The 20,224-nt window shown below is 36.8% G+C and overlaps 1 protein-coding gene across 3 annotated transcripts in view; it reads right to left on the bottom strand.

Annotated features, from left to right (window-relative positions):
- The window catches only part of LOC150078191 (voltage-dependent calcium channel subunit alpha-2/delta-2-like), a 663,667-nt gene that overhangs the window by 364,819 nt on the left and 278,624 nt on the right, over window positions 1-20,224 (bottom strand). For all 3 annotated transcript variants that reach the window (XM_090384688.1, XM_090384689.1, XM_090384690.1), the window contains 2 exons: window positions 18,866-18,937; window positions 4,282-4,343 (listed from right to left, as the gene is read on the bottom strand). In XM_090384688.1, the coding sequence (XP_090240814.1) occupies window positions 4,282-4,343; window positions 18,866-18,937 (134 nt within the window). The remainder of the gene's footprint in view (window positions 1-4,281; window positions 4,344-18,865; window positions 18,938-20,224) is intronic.

Raw genomic sequence — 20,224 nt, 5'->3', positions numbered from 1 at the left:
AAAAGAACTGGATGCAGGGAATAACTTTGATATTATATATTTGGATCTTAGAAAGGCTTTTGATACTGTTGCGCATGGAAGACTGCTGCACAAATTGGAGAAGTGTGGCATTGGAGGCAAATTGCTGCTATGGATAAAGGGATGGTTGAGTGGCAGAAGACAGAGAGTGGTAATCAATGGACACTGCTCAACGTGGACTAATGTTATTAGTGGAGTTCCTCAGGGTTCAGTGTTGGGTCCATTGTTGTTTTCTGTATTTATAAATGATATTGATGATGGTGTATCAGACTTAATGTCCAAGTTTGCAGACGATACCAAGGTTGGCAGGGTTGCTAAGGACACTACTGATACTATGCTGCTGCAACAGGATCTGGAAAGGTTGAGCAGATGGGCTGAGAGGTGGCAAATGAAGTTTAACATTGACAAATGTAAAGTACTACATATGGGAAACAGTAACCCCAGATCAACGTATCAACTCTGTGGTACTACGCTGACAGTGGTAGAGAATGAAAAGGACCTGGGGGTAATTGTGCAGGCAGATATGAAGTTCTCTGAGCAGTGCAGACGAGCTGCAAGAGTAGCTCATGGTGTCTTGTCAATGATATACAGGAATTTTTCTAGCAGGGACAGGGATGTGATTATTCCCTTGTATAAGGCATTGGTCAGGCCACACCTTGAGTACTGTATACAGGTCTGGAGGCCTCATTTCAAGAAGGATGTAGAGCTGCTGGAACGAGTACAGAGAAGGGCAACAAGATTAGTGAATGGAACAAAGGGTTGCTCTTACGAAGAAAGGCTTAAGTTTTGCAAATTACAGAGCCTGGAGACTAGGCATCGGCGAGGTGATCTGATAGAGGGGTATAAGGCTTTGAATGGCTTGATCATGCTCAATGCCGATGGGATTCTTCCTCTTGCTCAGAATAATCACCTGAGAGGGCATAAATTCAAATTGAGGAAGGACAGATGTCCGATAGATGTGAGGAAATTTGCCTTTAGCCAGCAGGCAGTTGGTTTGTGGAATAGACTCCCATCGCTTGTTGTTGAAGTTGATAACCTAAACAAATTTACGGCTCAGCTGGACAGGTATTTCGAACGAATGGAGGGGTGAAATGGGAGTAGTGGTTGTTTTTTTTTTTTTTTTTTTTTTTTGGCTGATGCTGAATAATCTTGCTTTCTTGCATCATATGCCTCTACTAATGCTAAAATGCTAATGCTAATACCACCAGGAGCTGGAGTCATCTTGGCATCAAGATTGTTCAAAATTCTTCTGCAACCCTTTTGTCGAAATATTACAGAAGGCATCAAGTGGAGTGTACTGGGAATGGTAGGAGGTGGTTTACCAAGATCAATACAAGAGTTAGAAAAAAAGTAGGATGCAAACAGGTCAGCTTATCTTTAGCTGAAGTAGCAACAGAACTATTAAATTTTAACAGAGGTGAGAGTATAGAGAGGCAAAAGTTGCATCCAATAGCTTTGGAAGGAGACAAGAGTGCTTGACTAGTGTTTGGAAAAGAAGCAAGTTTTCTACTCTTAGCCTACGCAAAATCTAGTCTGGACTGATTAATAAATGCTTTACAATTGTTGTGAGCCTTGGTGTAGGCAGAAAATGAACCTGGATATTTGCATGCAAGCCAATTGTGATATGAAACATTCTTATCTTGAACAGCCTTAGCAAATTTATTGGAAAACCAAGTTTTAGATAGAGTGTGGAATAAAGGATTTCATCCCTACAAAAATAATTTCATGAATGATATGGGAAGATTTAAAACGGTAATCCAACCAAGGAAAAGAACAGAAATCTGGGAGGTTACCAAACAACACATGGCCAAGAGTGGCTATGAGTGAAAGGATTCATTGGAGAAGAGACCATCACCGAGTTCTGATCTGAGGTATGTGGAGGAACACTCACTTCAACCATGTAATTGGAAAGATTGTTTGTAAGAAAAAGATCAAGTGTTGGTTGTGTAGTTACGATTGTGGTATTCTGATAGGTAAATGAAGGTCATTAGTGTCATTAGGTCTATGAGGTCATTAGTAATTGCAAAAGCCTCATTATTTTGATCAGTTGGGTTCCGTATGACTAGAAAATGGAAGCTAGCTGGAGTTGTGAACATTAAAATCACCAAGGAAAATTACCTCACTATTAAGAAAGTTGGACTATGGAAAGTCCAGTTTCAAAGAAAGAAAGTCAAAGAGTACCAAGTGATTAAGTGGAGTTGGGAAAATGATACAGGTAGATGAATTTAAAAGAATGGGTTAGAGAGATTTTCAGCCAGATAAAATTGAAAAGAGGATATTACAAATTACTGTCTCTGAAAGAGAATACCAGAGTAGACATATGCACAAGTATCACCCTTGAAGCAAATGGAATCATACAGCAAATAATTAGGACTGTCAGAAAAAGTAAGCAGGGCTTGGCAGACTGTAAATGGATATGGGCATCATTAAAATTCAAACTAAGACCACATATATTTGTGAAATGAATGAGGAAGCATCTGAGAGGTTTAGATCTTTTAGCAAATAAGTTTGTTCTATTAGTTTAACTATTCATGATGTACTGAGTAGTAAGAAAAGGTGAGGTGGACATGATGTATGAAGTAATGAAATTTTTGGATATGGCATACACATAGCAAATATATGTCCAGCCCCTTGATATAACGTGGCCTTGACAATGCCCCCCCCCACCCACACATTCACATTACTCAGACTTGCTCCAGTCACTATCTGGCAGAGTAGAGGCAATGAAATTATAAACTAGCTAATCTGGATGGCTCATAGAGAGTTATAAATAGGTTCAGTCCAGTGGACTATCTAGTGGCTGGAGAACACTGTTTTAGAGCTATATCCTCAAAATGTAAAGAAAACTAGGTCTTGCCATGATGTCCATCATAACCTCAAAAGACATCAATCATACTACATGATGGAAGAGATGGGGATTGCCAGAGCTTTGCTCTGGAGACCAAACATGGGTTCCACCACTTTAGGTCACACCTGTTGATCTAAATCATCTACCACCCTATTGCCTTGTAACAGAGAGCTGCCATTCCTCTTCAACATAAGAGGAATGCCAGCCTCGACCACTCAAAGTTCCGTATATCAGGACTTGCACACAGGGGTTATACCCAGGGTTACTAACAGTTCCGCCATCAATGAAGGTGCAAACACAGGATTTGGTTGCCAGATAAGAATGAAACAAAATGACTGGACTTTGCCAAACTTCAGTCCACTTGACTCAGTTTTCCCTGAATATCAGTTCCATCAGTGTTCTGGACTCCCAGGTAGCAAAGACCTAACTTGTCATAGCTGAGAGAACGTCCGAGATGATGACATTTCAAAGTGAAATATCATGTCAAAATAGAACAAAAGGCACTAAATATTTTCACAATGCCCTATGATTCTACTACAAATGTTGCCCCGAAACAAAATTTTTATTTTAAAATAAGTAGTTTCTTTAATCAGATATGATCACAGAATTTAGAAATTATGTGATGTTTAGAAAATTTGAAAATCCAGGGACTTCCTAATCCTTTTTTTGTGCTTGGCACTAACAAAGTTTCCTACTACCTAGTAAGGGAATGCTGTTTTTCTCAGTGAAAGAACAAACAAACCATGCTTCCAATTTCTTGTTGGTATTAAACTACTTTTAATCAAAGGACTACTCTTAAAAGGCATTTAATTAAAAGCTGAGATTCCCATGACAGCCGATTTCAAAACTTACCAATCTCGATTAGGCAGCAGAGGATCTCTAGACAATTTCCTGACAAAACAGTGGAAGTTGTTCAAGGGGAGCTGCTTGATAAAAACTGATAGCTATTTTGCCCTTTTTAAAATAATGAAAAATATAAGGGACTTCCTTATCTCTCTGTTGCAGTATTTGAGAAAGTGTTTCTCAGTTAGTACAACTTGTGAACACACAAAAAGTTTGCTATGAAAAATAAGACCATTGAATTTATTAAGCAGCAGAAAATTCTGATGGTCAACAAACAGAAATAAGGATGAGGAAGTTATTTGTACTTTTTATAATATCAAAAAGGCCAAACAGAATTAGCTATTTTTTAATGTCAGATGGGGCATTCTAATATAATATTAAAAATGGAAAGAAATCATAAATGCTGTATTTCTAAAGAAATATAGTATTTATGATTTCTACACAAATACACAAGACAACAATGAACAAAGTCAACACTTTATTTTCTATTACTTTTCACATTTAGGAAACTATTAACAAGAAATTTATAGTATGCATTAAAATAAAGAATATAAATGAAAAGTATTATTCACCTGAAAGAGGTCTTGTTTAAAGGAGTGTAAAAGTACTCCATTTTATGGCGAACTAAATGTTTCTAAAAAAAAGACAAAAAAATAGCAATGAATCAAAATATATATAAAAATTAATAAACTGAAATCAACTTACATTTGTAAGATATAAGTAAATGTAAATTTATTATTTATAAATTTACATTTACTTACATTCATAACAAGAAACAAACATTCTCTAATCTCAAAAGCTGTATACATATGAAATATTTACATTAAAGACATCTGTAATAGAAACAGTTAATTGCTGAAAATCAATTGTTTACTATTCAGGCTTAACTGGTGAGAAACAGGGTAACATTGTCACTATTATTTGTAGGATATACTGAATATGAAGGCTGGTTAGGGTTTATCTTTTATTTTCAATAGACAACAATCTACCATATGGTTGATTTAAACCACAACAATCAACAAATTTTTAGGAGAAAAACATTAATTGTGCTGGTCTTTGTATAGATCAAAATTAGCTGATCTTGGAGCATGGTTAAGCAGAGGTGACAAATCTTTTCCTTATGAGCACCATTTTTGTTCATTATAACTAAAAATCTTCATGTATGCCACTCGGACAGTTGTATACAAAATATATAAAAAGAGGAATGAATCACTTTTAACCTGCTGAGATCTAAGTATTTATATTTTTAGCTGGAAATTAAACAGAGATGGAAACCAAGCATTTCTCATAAAGCTGGCTTCAAAAATAGAAGAATAAAGAAGTCATTACATTTTATATATTATTAATTCACGTGTAACTGTTTTAAAGTAAGATCTATATGTTTTTAAAATGGCAGCAATTAATAAATTTATTAATTTACAGCTAAGAAAATATGTAATATTAACAAATATTGAAAAGAAATGACAAAATAACTTGGGTACTTTTTTAATTATTTCAGATAATTAAATATTGGTTGAGCAGTATGTTGTGTAGGTAACGTAATATACTGAGAAGGGATTAAGCCTTTTAGCTTAATGTGAGATCAAAATTAGCATTAGTAAAGACATATGATGCAAGAAAACAAGCTTATACAGCATCAACAAAAACAAAAAAAACCACATTTCCCATTTCACCCATCTATTCGCTCTAAAAGTTTGTCCAGTTCTTCCTTGAATTTATTTAAACTATTGATTTCCACAAATGGAAGTCCGTTCCAGCAATCAACTATCTGCTGGCTAAAGACAAACTTCCACATATCTATTCTACAACTGTCTTTCCTCAATTTGAGTTTATGCCCCCCTCAGGTTCTTAATCTAAGCAAGAGGAAGGATCCCATCAGCATTGAGTCTGCTCAAACCATTCAAGACCTTATACACCTCAATCAGATCGCCTCGCAGGTATCTAGTCTCCAGATGCTGTAATTTGCAGAACTTAAACCTTTCTTGGTATGAGTACCCCTTTGTTTCCCTCACCAACCTTGTTACCCTCGAGTAACAACCTTGTTGTTACTTGCTCTAGCAACTCTATATCCTTCCACAAATAAGGCCTCCAGACATGTATGCAGTACTCAAGTTGTGGCCTGACCTTTGCCTTATACATCATAAATATCTGTTTCTAGTTGGAAATTATGTACAGATGGAAACCAGAAATTTCATGCTGTTTCTGCCACTATATCAGTTGCTGCTGTCATTGCTATTTCATGTTAAAAAGAACAGATTGGACAGGGTTAAAAACACTTGATGTATTACTATTAGCAGAGGCATGTGATGCAAGAAAGTAAGCTTATAAAGCATCAACCAATAAAAGGAAAAAAAAACCCTTCTCATATCGCTTGTCCATCCCCCAATAATTCGTCTAGTTCTTCCGTGAATTTATTCAAACTACCCACTCCACAACAACAACAACAGCTGGAAGTTTGTTCCAATAATCAACCACCTAATGGCTGAAGTCAAACCTTTGCACATCTATCCATGATGTGGTTACAAAGGAACTGGATGCAAAAAATAATTTTGATAACATATATTTGGATTTCAGGAAAGCTTTTGACACTGTTGCGCATGGAAGACTATTGTACAAATTGGAGCAGAATGGTATTAAGGTTAAGTTGCTACAATGGATAAAAGGATGGTTGAGTGGGAGAAGACAGAGGGTGGTAATTAATGGGTGCTGCTCTTCATGGACTAATGTTATTAGTGGAGTCCCACAGGGTTCGGTGTTGGGTCCTCTGTTGTTTTGTATTTTTATCAATGATATTGATGAAGGTATATCAGGCTTAGTGTCGAAGTTTGAAGATGATACAAAGGTTGGCAGGGTCGTTAATGACAGTAATGGCAGTGTGCTACTGCAACAGGATCTAGATAATTTGGGTAGATGGGCTAAGAAGTGGCAACTGAAGTTTAACCTTGACAAATGCAAAGTACTACATATGGGTAGAAGTAACCCCAGAGAAACGTACCAACTGTGTGGTACTACACTTAAGGTGGTATAAAATGAAAAAGACCTGGGAGTAATTGTGCAGTCAGATATGAAGTTTTCTGAGCAATGCAGACAGGCTGCCAGGACAGGTTTTGTCAATGATATATAGGAATTTTGCTAGCAGAGAAAAGGAGGTGATTGTCCCTCTGTATAAGGCAATGGTCAGGCCACGCCTTGAGTACTGCGTACAGGTCTGGAGGCCTCATTTTAGGAAGGATGTAGATTTACTTGAGCGTGTACAGAGAAGGGTAACAAGATTGGTGAGGGGAATGAAGGGATCCTCTTACCAAGAGAGGCTTAAGTTCTGCAAATTGCAGGGGCTGGAGACTAGGCACCTGCGTAGTGATCTGATTGAGGTGTATAAGGCCTTGAATGGGTTGAGCACGCTGAATTCTGATGGGATCCTTCCACTTGTTCAGATTATGAACCTAAGAGGGCATAAATTCAAATTAAGAAAAGACAGATGTAGAATAGATGTGCAGAAATTTGCCTTTAGCCAGTGGGTGGTTAATTGCTGGAACAAACTTCCATCTGTCGTTGTGGAAGTTGATAGAATGAATAAATTTAAGGCCTTGAATGGGTTGAGCACGCTGAATTCTGATGGGATCCTTCCACTTGTTCAGATTACGAACCTAAGGAGGCATAAATTCAAATTAAGAAAAGATAGATGTAGAATAGATGTGCGGAAATTTTCCTTTAGCCAGTGGGTGGTTAATTGCTGGAACAAACTTCCATCTGTCGTTGTGGAAGTTGATAGGTTAAATAAATTTAAAGAGGAACTGGACAGGCATTTGGACGGAATGGTGTGATCTTTTTTTTTTTTTTGGCTGATGCTGCATAAGCTCATACACTTGCTTTCTTGCATCACATGCCACTACTACTACTACCCTGCAACCATCCTCCCTCAATTTGAATTTATGCCTTCTCATGTGCAAGAAAAAGGATGCATCAATATTGAGCTTACTCAATTCAAAGACTTAGACACCTCAATCAGATCTCCTTGCAATTTGGAGAACTAAAGCTTTTCTTGGTAAGACCACCTTTTTGTTCTCTTCAGTAACCTCATTGCCCTTTTCTGCACCCAATTAAAGCAGATCTACATCCTTCCTAAAATTAGGCCTGCAGACCTGCATGCAGTACTCAAGATGTGGCCTAACCACTGACTTGTACAATGGAATAATCACCTTCATATCTGTGCTAGCAGAGTTCCTGAATATCACTGACAAAATTCTACGACCTGTCTATACTGCTCAGAAAACTCCACATCTGATTGCACAATTACCCAAGGTCTTTCACATTTATCACTCTGCTGAGTGCAGTATCACACAGTTGGTATGTTAAACTGGGATTACTGCTACCAAATATGCAATACCTTGCATTTTTCAACATTATACTTCAACTGCTACTTCTTGCTCATCTGCATAATTTGATAATTCTTGTTGCAGTAGTTTACCTAGATTACTATCAGTAGCTACACTGCCAACCTTTGTACCATTTGCAAATTTAGATTTTTAAGCTGATATACCTTCATCCATATCATTGATAAATAGAGAAAACAACAATGGACCTAGCACTGAACCATGGGGGACTCCACTAATAACATTAAACCATGAAGACCAGGGTCCATTAATAAGACCTCTATGCCTTCTATCACTCAACCATCCCTTTATCCATAGCAATAGCTTACCCTTAATGCCACATTGCACCAATCTGTACAGCAGTCTTCTTTGTGAAACAGTATCAAAAGTCTTCCTGAAATCCAACTATATGATATCAAAATAATTTCTTTTTGCATTCAGTTCCTTTGTTATTGCATTACAGAATACAATCAAATTGGTCAGACAAGATTGCCACTTAATAAATCCATGTTGTGACTGCAGTATAATTGCATTCTTGTCTAGATGGTCCTGCATTACTTCTTTAACTAGTGACTCCATATTTTCCCTGCAACAAAAGTTAAGCTAACAAGTCCGTAATTACTAATGTCACCTATTGATTCCTGTTTATGAATTTGGGATATATTTGCATATCTCCAGTTCATAGGAGCCTCTCCTGAATCCAAAGATGCTCTCTTAATTGTGGCTAAAGTTTGCATACCTACTTTGCTGACTCCCTTAATATAAATGAATAGATTCCATCCACTAATGTTTAGTTTCAACAATTCATCTTGCACTTTCCTCTCAGTTATCACAAAATCATTTAGTTCACTCTTAGAGTTTGATAAAACTCTGGTATCCCTTTCCCTAAAGAATTCTTCATGTGTAAATGTAGATGCATGAAATATCTATTCAGTTTGTTAGCAATCTGAGCAGGAACATCAAGTGGACCAATGTGATTCCATCCCTTCCTTCTACTGCAAAGAAGTCTGCTACTTTTATTTGCATTGTTTTCTAGACTTCTCATAATATGACAGCTTGCTTGAATTCTTTGTGACTTGATTGCAGACTATTTTATATCTATTATAGGCTTCTGTATTATCTGATACTTTTTATTCATCCCATGCATTTTTCTTTCCTGCCACATCTCTCATCAATTCATCTGATATCCATTTATGTCTAACCCTTGAACAGAATTTCTTAGCTGATATGAAAAGCCTAGTAGCTTCTATGATGCCTTCACTGTTGGTAACATCATTAGTGGGTCCTACCACATAGAATTTAACAACTGGTTCAGACCACTGTATTCGCCCTTACAAAAGCAAAGGCCTTCCCCTTCACCTTTGTCCGTAGTTATGTTGTTAAGTAAATCCCACATTAGTATACGATGATCACTGCCGCTCAGTGCTCTTTTACCTGCAGATTCTTAATGAATGAAGAATTGCTGCCAATAATCAGATCTAAAGTACTGCTTCCTTTTGATGCCTCTCTAACAAGCTACTATAGAAAACAGTCATTCAATAAATCCACAAATTAATTGCTAGTGCGTGAGTGATCAACCCACAAGTTCCAGTCAATATCTGGGAAGTTAAAATCCATCATAAGATATGCTGCTTTACTGGCCAACTCTATTTCTCCATAGTTGTTTGTTATGCTCATCACTGTCCTACATCACAGGCCTATAGCACACTTGTATTCTCGTTTTCATTTTCCCGGTGCCCCCCCCCCTCCAGTCCTGTTTGTCCAATCTTTACACATTCTACTCCCCATGTTCAAACTCTGCATTGCTAATGTTTGAGTGACACTCTGCAATGTCTACATTTGATGACTTGATTAGTACTTCAAATCCATCAAATTTATTTACAATGTTCCTAGCATTGGTGTACATTCAAGTATACATGCACCTGTTCTTACTCTTAGTTACCTTAACACAGCCCATGTATTTATTTGTTCTATGGTGACCCACATTAGCAACTAAAATCCCTGACACCTTGCTCTCAATACTGATTGCATGGTCACGTTTTGATAGAAGCAGTGAAAGAATCACTTTCTCACCTGCCTATTGGTCTAGTTAATCTATTTGTCTGTGTATCCCCCCAAGCTAGCAGTGTTCTGAACAATGTAACACTGTCTTGAGAGCATCAGCAAATATCCTTGCACTCCTGTTTAAGTTTATCCCATCCCTGTAAAAATAATCTCTCCTGTTAACGAGCACAAAACACGCTGAGAAAAATTCTACCCCATGAGCCTTGCACAGCCTCTTCAGGGATGAAATGATTGACAAGGCTTTCAACATGTATTGCCTTCTATTGTATCTGGGTAGAATTGCAGACACTTTCAAATTTAATCCCAACTCAATTCCTTTTCCCATTATTGTCCTGTACTTCTTAAGTAAGTCCTTAGAGATCCTACTCTTAATATTAGTGCCAGTGTGTACAAGAATATTGCCTTATATGCCCTTAAAAGATGATATCTGCTGTACAATGTCATCTTCCTTTGCTCCCCCCCCCTCTGGCATACATACCCTTGTGCTATTCAACTTATCCTTTTTGCACAATGTATTTCTGATACCCTGACAACACAGTCACCAACAGTAATTAACTCCTGTGGGACCAGAGCATTCTGAACTGGGGACTGCTGCTGTGTTGCCTGATGCACAAGTGTGAGCTCTGGCACTGAGTTGGGCAATTGAGAGCTTGATAGGCCTCTATTTTAATTCCTTTCAGGGCATCCACCCTATTCTTCAAGCTCTCATAAACAACCATCAGAACACTGAATTCGTACCAAATCATGTACTCTCATGCTACTTTGAGCCTACTGCTTTGATGCTCTAATGTGACTTCATGATTTCTGTTTAAATTCAATTACAGTTGAGAATTCTATCCTAAACTAATAGATGAAATAATATGTATTATGCCATCAAGTTTCCATTGTATGTATTACACTATAGTGTTATTAGCTCAGAGTTTTAAATTAGTTCTTGCCTTATTAGAAATAGAATTTCTCAGCTGAAAACGAAACAAATATACCAATCTATGTGAGCAGAACCTATGAGCTACTTATTCATCACAATTAAAACCCTAAAATTTCAATACCATGCATTACATTACTAGTTACATTATATGATATTCATACCAAATCATCAATACAAAAACATCATAATATTCTGACTACAAATATTAAGTTATAACTTGGATAATCTCTAGCTAAATTTAAAAATAAGCAAGCTAACGAACATGACTAGGATTACTAAACTATTTATTGAACACAATTTAATTTGTTAATTAAGTAAAAAAAAAAAAATAAAAAGGCAAAATTTTCTAACTTATTCGTTTTCAAGTGCTCAAAAATTCTTTACAAATCCAGATGCCTCCTAGAGAGTTACCAACAGGTTTGGTTCTTGGCATGATGCCCAACATAATCTCGAAAGGCATAAATCACATTGCATGATGGAAGAGATGAGGTTGCATGTTGTATAGGTAATGTATATACATTGAAAGATAAATCAAAAATTTTTAACCTACTGTAAGATCTAAATATCTATATTTCCAGTTGAAAATTATGTACAGACGGACATCAGATATTTCACGGTATGTTCTTATGTTGAACCTTTTGCCATTCTGTTCTTTGGAATGGTGAAGTAACAACATTAATCGCTGATGAAGTGGTAGGAACATACCATGAAATGTCTGATTTCCATCTGTACATAATATCCAATTGGAAATACAGATATTTAAATTTTCTAATAAGTTAAAACTTTTTTATTCTTCTTTCAATATGCAACAATCCACAAGATCAGATAGTGGATAATCTGCCTGTACTCTGTCAGATAATGAGTGAAGGGATTCCAAAAGCATCCAAGGAACATTGTCAAGGCTACATTATGTCAAGGAGCAAGGTATATTCTTGCTGTGTGTGCCATATCCAAAAATTTCATTACTTCATACATGTTTCCTCCTCTACTTTTACTTTTCTAATGAAACATCATGAATAGTCAAACTAACAGAATAAACTTATATGCAAAAAGACTTAAACCTCCCAAACCTTCCTTGTTTATTTCACAAATATACATGGTCTCAGTTCCACTCTCAATGATGTTCATTTCCACTTGCAGTCTGCTAAGACCCACTTACTTTTTTCTGACAGGATAATTATTATCCAATTATTAGGATAATAATTATCCAGTGGCAAAATTATTATCCAATTATTAGGATAATAATTATCCTAATTATTCATTTTACAATTCTTTTCTGTTCAAATGTGCTAGTAGTATTTTAGCATTCTACTTTTATTCTATTGTTTGTTTGGGGATTTTTTGGGCGCATGGGCATCTATGGCCATAGTGCGCCATACATAGGTTAGTATTTATGCCATTTCTTTATGGATCGAGAGTCAGGAAACTGATTGTTGACAAGCTAAAGGAGGTGGTATACATTGATCGCTTTGAGAAAGGTAAAAATCTTTGAGACATCTGTTTTATTGCAAAAGTGAACTAAGCGTTAGTGGGTCTTCAGTTGTGGCTCGAGTGAAGTGATTCTGGAATTCTATTGCAAATTTCGTGCATTCCACAAGGATATGCTTCACTGAAAGCACTGTTTTACAGTGATCACACTGGGGATGAATCTCCCCTCTTAAAAGGTAACCATGAGTAATATTAGTGTGAACTATTCAGAGACGAGCTAGTATTACCTCCTGTTGTCGAATTGCACTGAGGCTTGAAGGCCATTGCTCAAAATTTGGCTTGATACTTCGAAGCTTATTTTCAAGTTGGTTTTGCCATGTTGATTGCCACTGGTACATGCATTTTTCCTGTATTATTCGTCTATAATCTTGACGTGGAACTCTCCACTGTACATCAGGTGATAAGTCGGCCGCTTTTGCGGCATTGTCTGCTAATTCATTTCCTGGAATTCCCATATGTCCTGGGACCCAACAGAAGTGTATGGTTCTTCCAAGCTCAGATAAGGTATATAAAGAGTTTGTTATTTCTTTTATGACTGGGTGGGTGATGTTCATGGTGTTTTCCAGGGCTTGAAGTGCACTTAGAGAATCCGAGAAAATTATACTGTTTTCAATATTGGAGGTCTCAATATGCTTCAGTGCAACCTGAACTGCCATTAGTTCGGCAGAAAATATACTGAACTCATATGGCAGTTGGTAGGCCAATGTTATGTTCGAGAAAACTGCGGTGATTCCAACGTGGGTGTCATTCTTTGACCCATCTGTATGAACTACAACAAAGTTTGGAAACTGCTCCACCACTGCAAGGTACAATTGCAAGAAATTTTCTTTATGTAGTGCAGATTTATCCCATTTATGAAGGTATTTATCACATAAAGGTGGAGTAATGCTCCACGGAGCAAGGAGTAGTGGAGGGGTATTTGAGATATTATCAAAACTCAGATTAAGTTCTTCTAGAAGATGTCTTATTCTTATACTTAATGGTCGGTTAGCAGTAAGGCGGTTATAGTATAACCGCCTTACTGCTAAAAGTGTTGGGGGGTGAAAAGTAATTCCCAATTTGGGTGTTCAGGTATAGATCTAATTTTATATGCATAGCGTTCAGAGGGGGTTCGTGAGCTTCGGCATATAGACTATGTATTGGAGACGTGCGATATGCTCCTAGAGCAATGCGTATTGCACTATGATGGAGAGGATCAAGCCAGCGAAGGACACTAGGCCTTGCTGAGCTATACACTGGTGCCCCATAGTCAAGTTTTGATCTTATTAAAGATCTGTATAGCCGTAATAAGGTAAGGCGATCAGCTCCCCACTTTGTTGCTGAGAGAACTCGGATGATATTTAATTTTTGTTGGCAGGATGTTCTTAGTCTTTTAATATGTTCCAGGAATGTAAGTTTATGATCTAAGGTGATTCCTAAGAATCGTATGCTGGGTTGAACTGCTATTGGTTGTCCATTCAGTTGTAGTTCCAGGTGTGGGTGCAATTTACGTTGTCGGCAAAAATGGATGCACAACGTTTTTTGAGAACAAAGCTGAAAACCATTGGTTTGTGCCCATGTACTGATCTTATTTATTGCTCCTTGTAACTGTCTCTCGATCGTATTCATGTTTTTCGCATGGCAAGAAATACTAAGGTCATCTACGAACAGTGCCTTATCGATAGTGTTTGGAAGTTGTTCAGCAATGGTGCTTATCGCAATTATAAAGAGTGTAGCACTGAGTACAGAGCCCTGGGGAACTCCTTCTTCTTGAAAAAATAGTTCGGACAACGAAGTTTTAAATCGAACCTGGAAAGTTCGCTTGTCTAGGAAGTTGTGTATGAAAATCAGGAGATGGCCCCGAAGTCCATGGCGATGTAATTTGCAGAGTATTCCATACTTCCATGTGGAATCATAGGCCTTGCTGATGTCAAAGAAAACCAATACATGGTGTTCCGATCTAAGGAATGCATTCCGAATGGAATTCTCTAGTCTTACTAGTATATCTAGTGTTGATCTGTTTTGTCGAATGCCGAATTGTGCAGAATGTAAGAGATTGAAATTTTCCAGGTACCATATCAGTCGACGGTTCACCATCTTTTCCAGAATTTTGCAATGGTCAAGGCAATGGGTCTATAGCTAGTAGGGTTTGTCAGGTCTTTTCCTGGTTTAAGGAAGGCAAGGACTGTAGCGTGGTGCCATTGTTTAGGGAATGTGTCTTCCCGGTAGAGCCTATTGAACAGATCAAGAAGTGACTGCAGTGATTCAGCACTTAGTTCCTGTATCATCGAATAATGGATATTATCTGGTCCTACAGCGCTACGCCTAGACGTTGACAAGGCTCTATGTAGTTCGTGGATAGTGAATGGTAAGTTATATTGTTCTTCTGCTTTTGAAGAAAAGTTTAACTTTTGTTTTTCTGAATTTGCTTTGAATCTTCTGAAGGCTGGTATGTAACTTTCTGTTGCTGATGTTTTGGCAAAAGTTTCCCCTAGTATATTGGCAATTTGGGTAGGGTCAGAAATGTTCTGCCCTCTCCATTCCATGATAGGCTGAGGTGTCGTTTGATATTTACCACTCATTTTCCTGATTGTTTTCCAAATTTTATGCGTGGGAGTTGCTTGATTGATGGTTGAAGTGAAGCGAATCCAAGCAGCCTTTTTATTACTGCATCTAACATACCTCGCTCTTGCTCTAACGCATTTAAACTGAATGAGATTAGCTGTGGTTGGATAGCGCCTAAAAGTATTCCAAGCTTTATTTTGGTCTCTTTTTGCTGCACGGCATTCGTCACTCCACCAGATTTTTGGGTGTTCGGGTAATTTTGAGGAGGATTTTGGTATAGCTTGTCCTGCTGCATGTAATATAGTTTTTGTGACATACTCAACTGCTTCCCTGGTTGGGGATTTTTGTATAATTTCAGGGTCCAGTTTAGCTAATTTTTTATACATCTCCCAGTCTGCTTTATCAATTAGCCACTGAGGAATTCTAGTAAGATGATAAGAGGGCTTATTCAGTAATTCAATTGTAATGGGAAAATGATCACTATGCAGTGGATCATTGTTTGCCGTCCACTTTAGAGTAGGATACAAAGTTGCTGAACAGAAGTCTATTGCAGTATATGTTGTTATCATAAGGTTGTTATCATCTAAACATTTTTCAATTAGTTTTCCTCTTTGGTTGATATTGTTGTTACCCCATAGTGTGTGATGACCATTTAAGTCTCCCAGAATGAGAAAAGGTGTGGGGAGTTGAGCTATGAGGTTGTTTAGATCATTTTGTTGGATGGAAAAGCTTGGTGGAATATATAAGGAGCAGATTGTAATATGGATGTCAACAGCTACGGACCACTTTTATTCTAATTCTCAAACTGATGATCCTAGTAAACCAGTTCGTACAATTCCCAATGCACTTCACTCATTGCCTCCTGTGTTCTTCCATCAAAAGGATGTCAGAAGAATTTTGAACAACTTTAATGGCAAGAAAGCTCCAGGTCCTGATAGTATTTTTCCACTTGTTCTCAGAACTTGAAATCCGTTAAATGTCAAAAGGCCAACTAAACTACCTCAAAACCTTCTATCTGATCAGTGATCATCAAATATAGATTCCATCACTGTCAATCCAGTGGCAATATACTGGCTTATGTTACCCATCTATGGAAAAATTTAATGGAAAAGTTTGGTGAAACTCAAGCAGTTGTTCTTGATATTTCTAAGGCTTTTGATCATTTTTGGCATAGTGGTCTTCAAAACAAGCTTCCATTTCATGGATTGCCAACCTATTTTTGCACTTGGGTATCTAGTTTTCTCTCAGAATGCTCGCTGCAGGTGATGGTAGATTCTGCCACTCTTTTTCCTCTTGTATATTAATGACCTTCTTCCATTGACTGGAAAACCTATCCACAGTTTTTGCTGATGATAGCTCACTGCATTCCACCTTCCACTTTGAGATACCCTGCAGATTCAACTTCTCCAATATCCAAGACAACTGAGTTAATTTCAACCCTACTAAAACTTAGTCCTGTCTTATATCTCATAAAAAGGATTCCTATGCTTATCTTCATTGGCACTCATATTTCTAGACAAGATCACATATCTCTGTTAGAGATTACCCGGACTTCTAATCTCTCTTGGCTTAAGCACATCACAATATTTTTCCTCTGCATCCAAATAACTCAATTTTTTCTTTCACCCTTGGTATTACTTTTCTTTTAATCAACCACTCACTCTATACAAATATTAAATCTGCCCTACAATGGAATATTGTTCCCACATCTGTTGTGGTGCATTCAAAAGCTCTTTCAGGCTTCTAGACTACATTCCAAAGATGGCAGTCATGTTAATTAATGACCTGCCTCTTATGTCTCTCCACTCTCTGTCTCATCAATATACTGTTGATGAGACTGCTATATGCCTTTTCTATGGATACTTGCATGGGCACTGTTCTTTTGAATTGGCTTCTGTATCTTCCCCTCATTCTTCCAAACACATGCTGCAACCAGTCATCGTCTATTTACTACCCAACTTAAAATTTAGAACCACCTTTTTTTTTTTCCCCTTCCTAATTTATCCTATTTCAACCTCCATTTTCACATTCAGAGTTTTCATATAAAAAAAAAATAATAAATACCCCATTTGAAGCCTATTTTGGCATTTATTTTCAATATGTATTAATACTGTAGAAAGCATAAGTAAAATATAAGTAAATAAGTAAAAGCAATGCCATCAGTAAATACTGGAAGCAATCATAAATAAGTGGGGGAGGAATTAAAATTTAGAGAATCCTTTAAGAAAAAGCAAAAAAAAAAAAATAATAAAATAAATAAATAAAGAAACAAAATTCAAAATTGTATTATTAGAAGACAAAAGTATTAGGAAACTTTTAAACTACTGATTGTTCAAATCAGTAGTATAATTTTTTATGTTATTTTTTACAAATTGAGAGCTGTGTCACTAACAAGAGAATATGTGCCACAGGTTGGCCACCCCTGGTCTACTTCATTCCTTATGTAACAGTTCAATGATGCTAATATTTTTCATCCATCATAACTAGTACTCCACTGGATATCACGAAAAGTAATTTTTTTTTTCTTTTCTGTATCAAATTTTGTGAAATTAATTATGGCTACAAGGAGAGCATTACCTTTCACAGTTCCATACATCAGAAAAATGCCTCCCCCCCCCCCACACACACACTCTGGTGAATAGAATCATGCTACTAATGTCAAACAGACAATATAATTTGTCTGTGCTTACATCCAGAGTCCCACAAATAATGTCACATTACTCCAGAACATTTAACTGCACAACTACATCCATACCAATCCTGGACAGACCTAAGCCTAAGGCAGAATTTTGTGAATTTTAATCATAATAGTTTTTTTTTGGAAAAACATTCAAAAAGATCTTCAAGAGCACCTGCACAAAACTTTCTTTCAAAAATTTGTCATCAGTAAATGGCTTCCCTTTTTGTACAATGCAGCTAACTTTGATGGATTTTTTTTGATAACTCGCAACACAAATTCTTAACATGTTTAACTCTATTTTCTTAATCCATGTGGAACAAGGATGTTTCATTTTAAAATGTCTTACAATACAAGAATGCAAATATTCCATCTGCCTTGTTATGCAAAGCCATACTTATTTTGCTATTTATCTTAAAATTTTCTTATCAGTTTTAATTTTGATGTTGTTTAAAGGTAAACGAGTCAGAAATATTTTTACTTTATGTGCAGAGGAAATGACACCACTTGTATTAACACTACTGCTCATCCAAACAAGCTTGATCTAATTCCCGATAAGTTTGTAGTGGGGATACTATTTCAATATTTGCCAATTTCTGGAGAATTTCACATAAAAAAGCCAGATAAAATACTTGAATCACTGATTTTTACTTTGGATGCAGCTAAATCTGTTAATTATAATAAAAACAATTTTTATATCTGTGACTTTGAGGCAAGTGCAAATCAAGTGATATGCAAAAAATTCTAACAAATGTGCGCAAGAAAGTGAAACTTTTTGTATGAGATCAACGAGAGCTTACAACAAAACAGATCTGAACTTGAATTTTATTAAAAAAAATTAATGTCCCACCAATATTATTTAGTGAATAAAATTTATCAATTTTGAACATAAAAAAATCACATTACACAAATACATTAAGGAATATTCACCAAATCATGAATATTAATTCAATATTTATGATTTATTCATTCAATATATCCATTCATTAGATTCAATATTCATTCATATGCAGCCAATTTCAGCCATTCTAAATGGTATTCACAAAATTTACTGTAAAAAAAATTTTTTTTTTTTTACTTACACCATCTGGCATCCTCACTAAAGTGACAATCGACTTATGATCAGTCTTAAGATCAATCATTTCCTCACGCAGCTGTCAAAATATATTTAAAAAATATAAATATAAATATAGAAAAGAACAATAAATTCTCAATGAATTATTTAAACATTAACTGTGCTTACAAATGCAAGAGTGCCTATTGCCTTCACCATGTTTATTCATCTACATGTAACAACCAAACCTCCAGTGAATAGATACTGTTGAAATTTTATATTGTTATTAAATCTTTAAGAAATATTTATCAAGCATCCTGAATATCAGTGAAATCACACCAATAGAAATCTAGTCCCCCCCAAACACTGGGAAGGTTCTCGGGGCGTTTTAGCTTAAGTTCCCAATTAGGCAGTCCCAAGTAATCTTTAAAAGTAGGAATCCCTTCCATGGACCTTTGTGACAAGCAATGATAGAGAAGTGTAGCTCCTCCAACTTACTGTGCTGACAGGCTGCTAATTACTGATGTTTTCCATCAGTGAATGCCATCTTTCCACTGACTAAAGCTGGCAGGTTTGTGTTAGAGTATAAGGAAACACAGGGTACCCTTTTCTAAAGATGCGACAGAATGCAGAGAGAGTGAATGCTGTCTTGGCACTGCTTTAAAATTAGAAAACGAGTTTCTCCACCCTGCCCTTTAAGCTGGTTTAAAATTGGGAAACAAGCTCCACCTTGCCCCTTAATGCTAATTTAAAATTGGGAAATGACCCCCCCCCCCACCTTGGTGCTGGTTTAAAATCAGGAAATTGATGGACTGCTAACTAATGGTGGTTTTGTTAGGTGAATGCCGTTTTGAATATGGAAACTCCCCTGCCCCACCAGTGCTGGTTTAAAATCGGAAAATAAATTTCTCCCCCTCCCAGTGCTGGTTTAAAATTGGGTAAGTCCTTCCCTAAGTGCTAGTTTAAATTCAGGTAACACATTCCATCTCCCCCCAATTTGAAATTGGGAAAATGGTTTGAACTCATTTACTGATTTTAAACCAGCACTGGGGAGGGAGGAGAAGACTTGTTTTCTGATTTTAAACCAGCACCAAGACAGCATTCACCCTTTCAGCATGCATTTACATCTTTAGAAAAGGGTACCCTGAGTTTTCATATGCTCTAATGCAAACCTGCCAAGGTGCAGTCTAGCATGTAGAAAAGGGTACTGCATTCTTGCTTGACTGCTTGTTGCTGAGATTGAAGGGAAAGCACTGGCATGGCAGCATAGATGTTATGTGACCAGATTACAAAGACAAGGCACAGTCTAGTAGTTCTTGGTTGGTTGATATGTTGTTTAATGGCACAAGGGCTGCTAAGGCCACATTGTGCCTCTAGTCTATTCTCC

The sequence above is a fragment of the Mastigoproctus giganteus genome, chromosome 11 (assembly GCF_048544385.1).
Source record: "Mastigoproctus giganteus isolate SK-2022 chromosome 11, ASM4854438v1, whole genome shotgun sequence".
In the NCBI taxonomy this organism is placed as follows: domain Eukaryota; kingdom Metazoa; phylum Arthropoda; class Arachnida; order Uropygi; family Thelyphonidae; genus Mastigoproctus; species Mastigoproctus giganteus.
The sequence above is the reverse complement of the archived record's forward strand: the minus strand, read 5'-3'. Positions and strand labels throughout refer to the sequence as shown.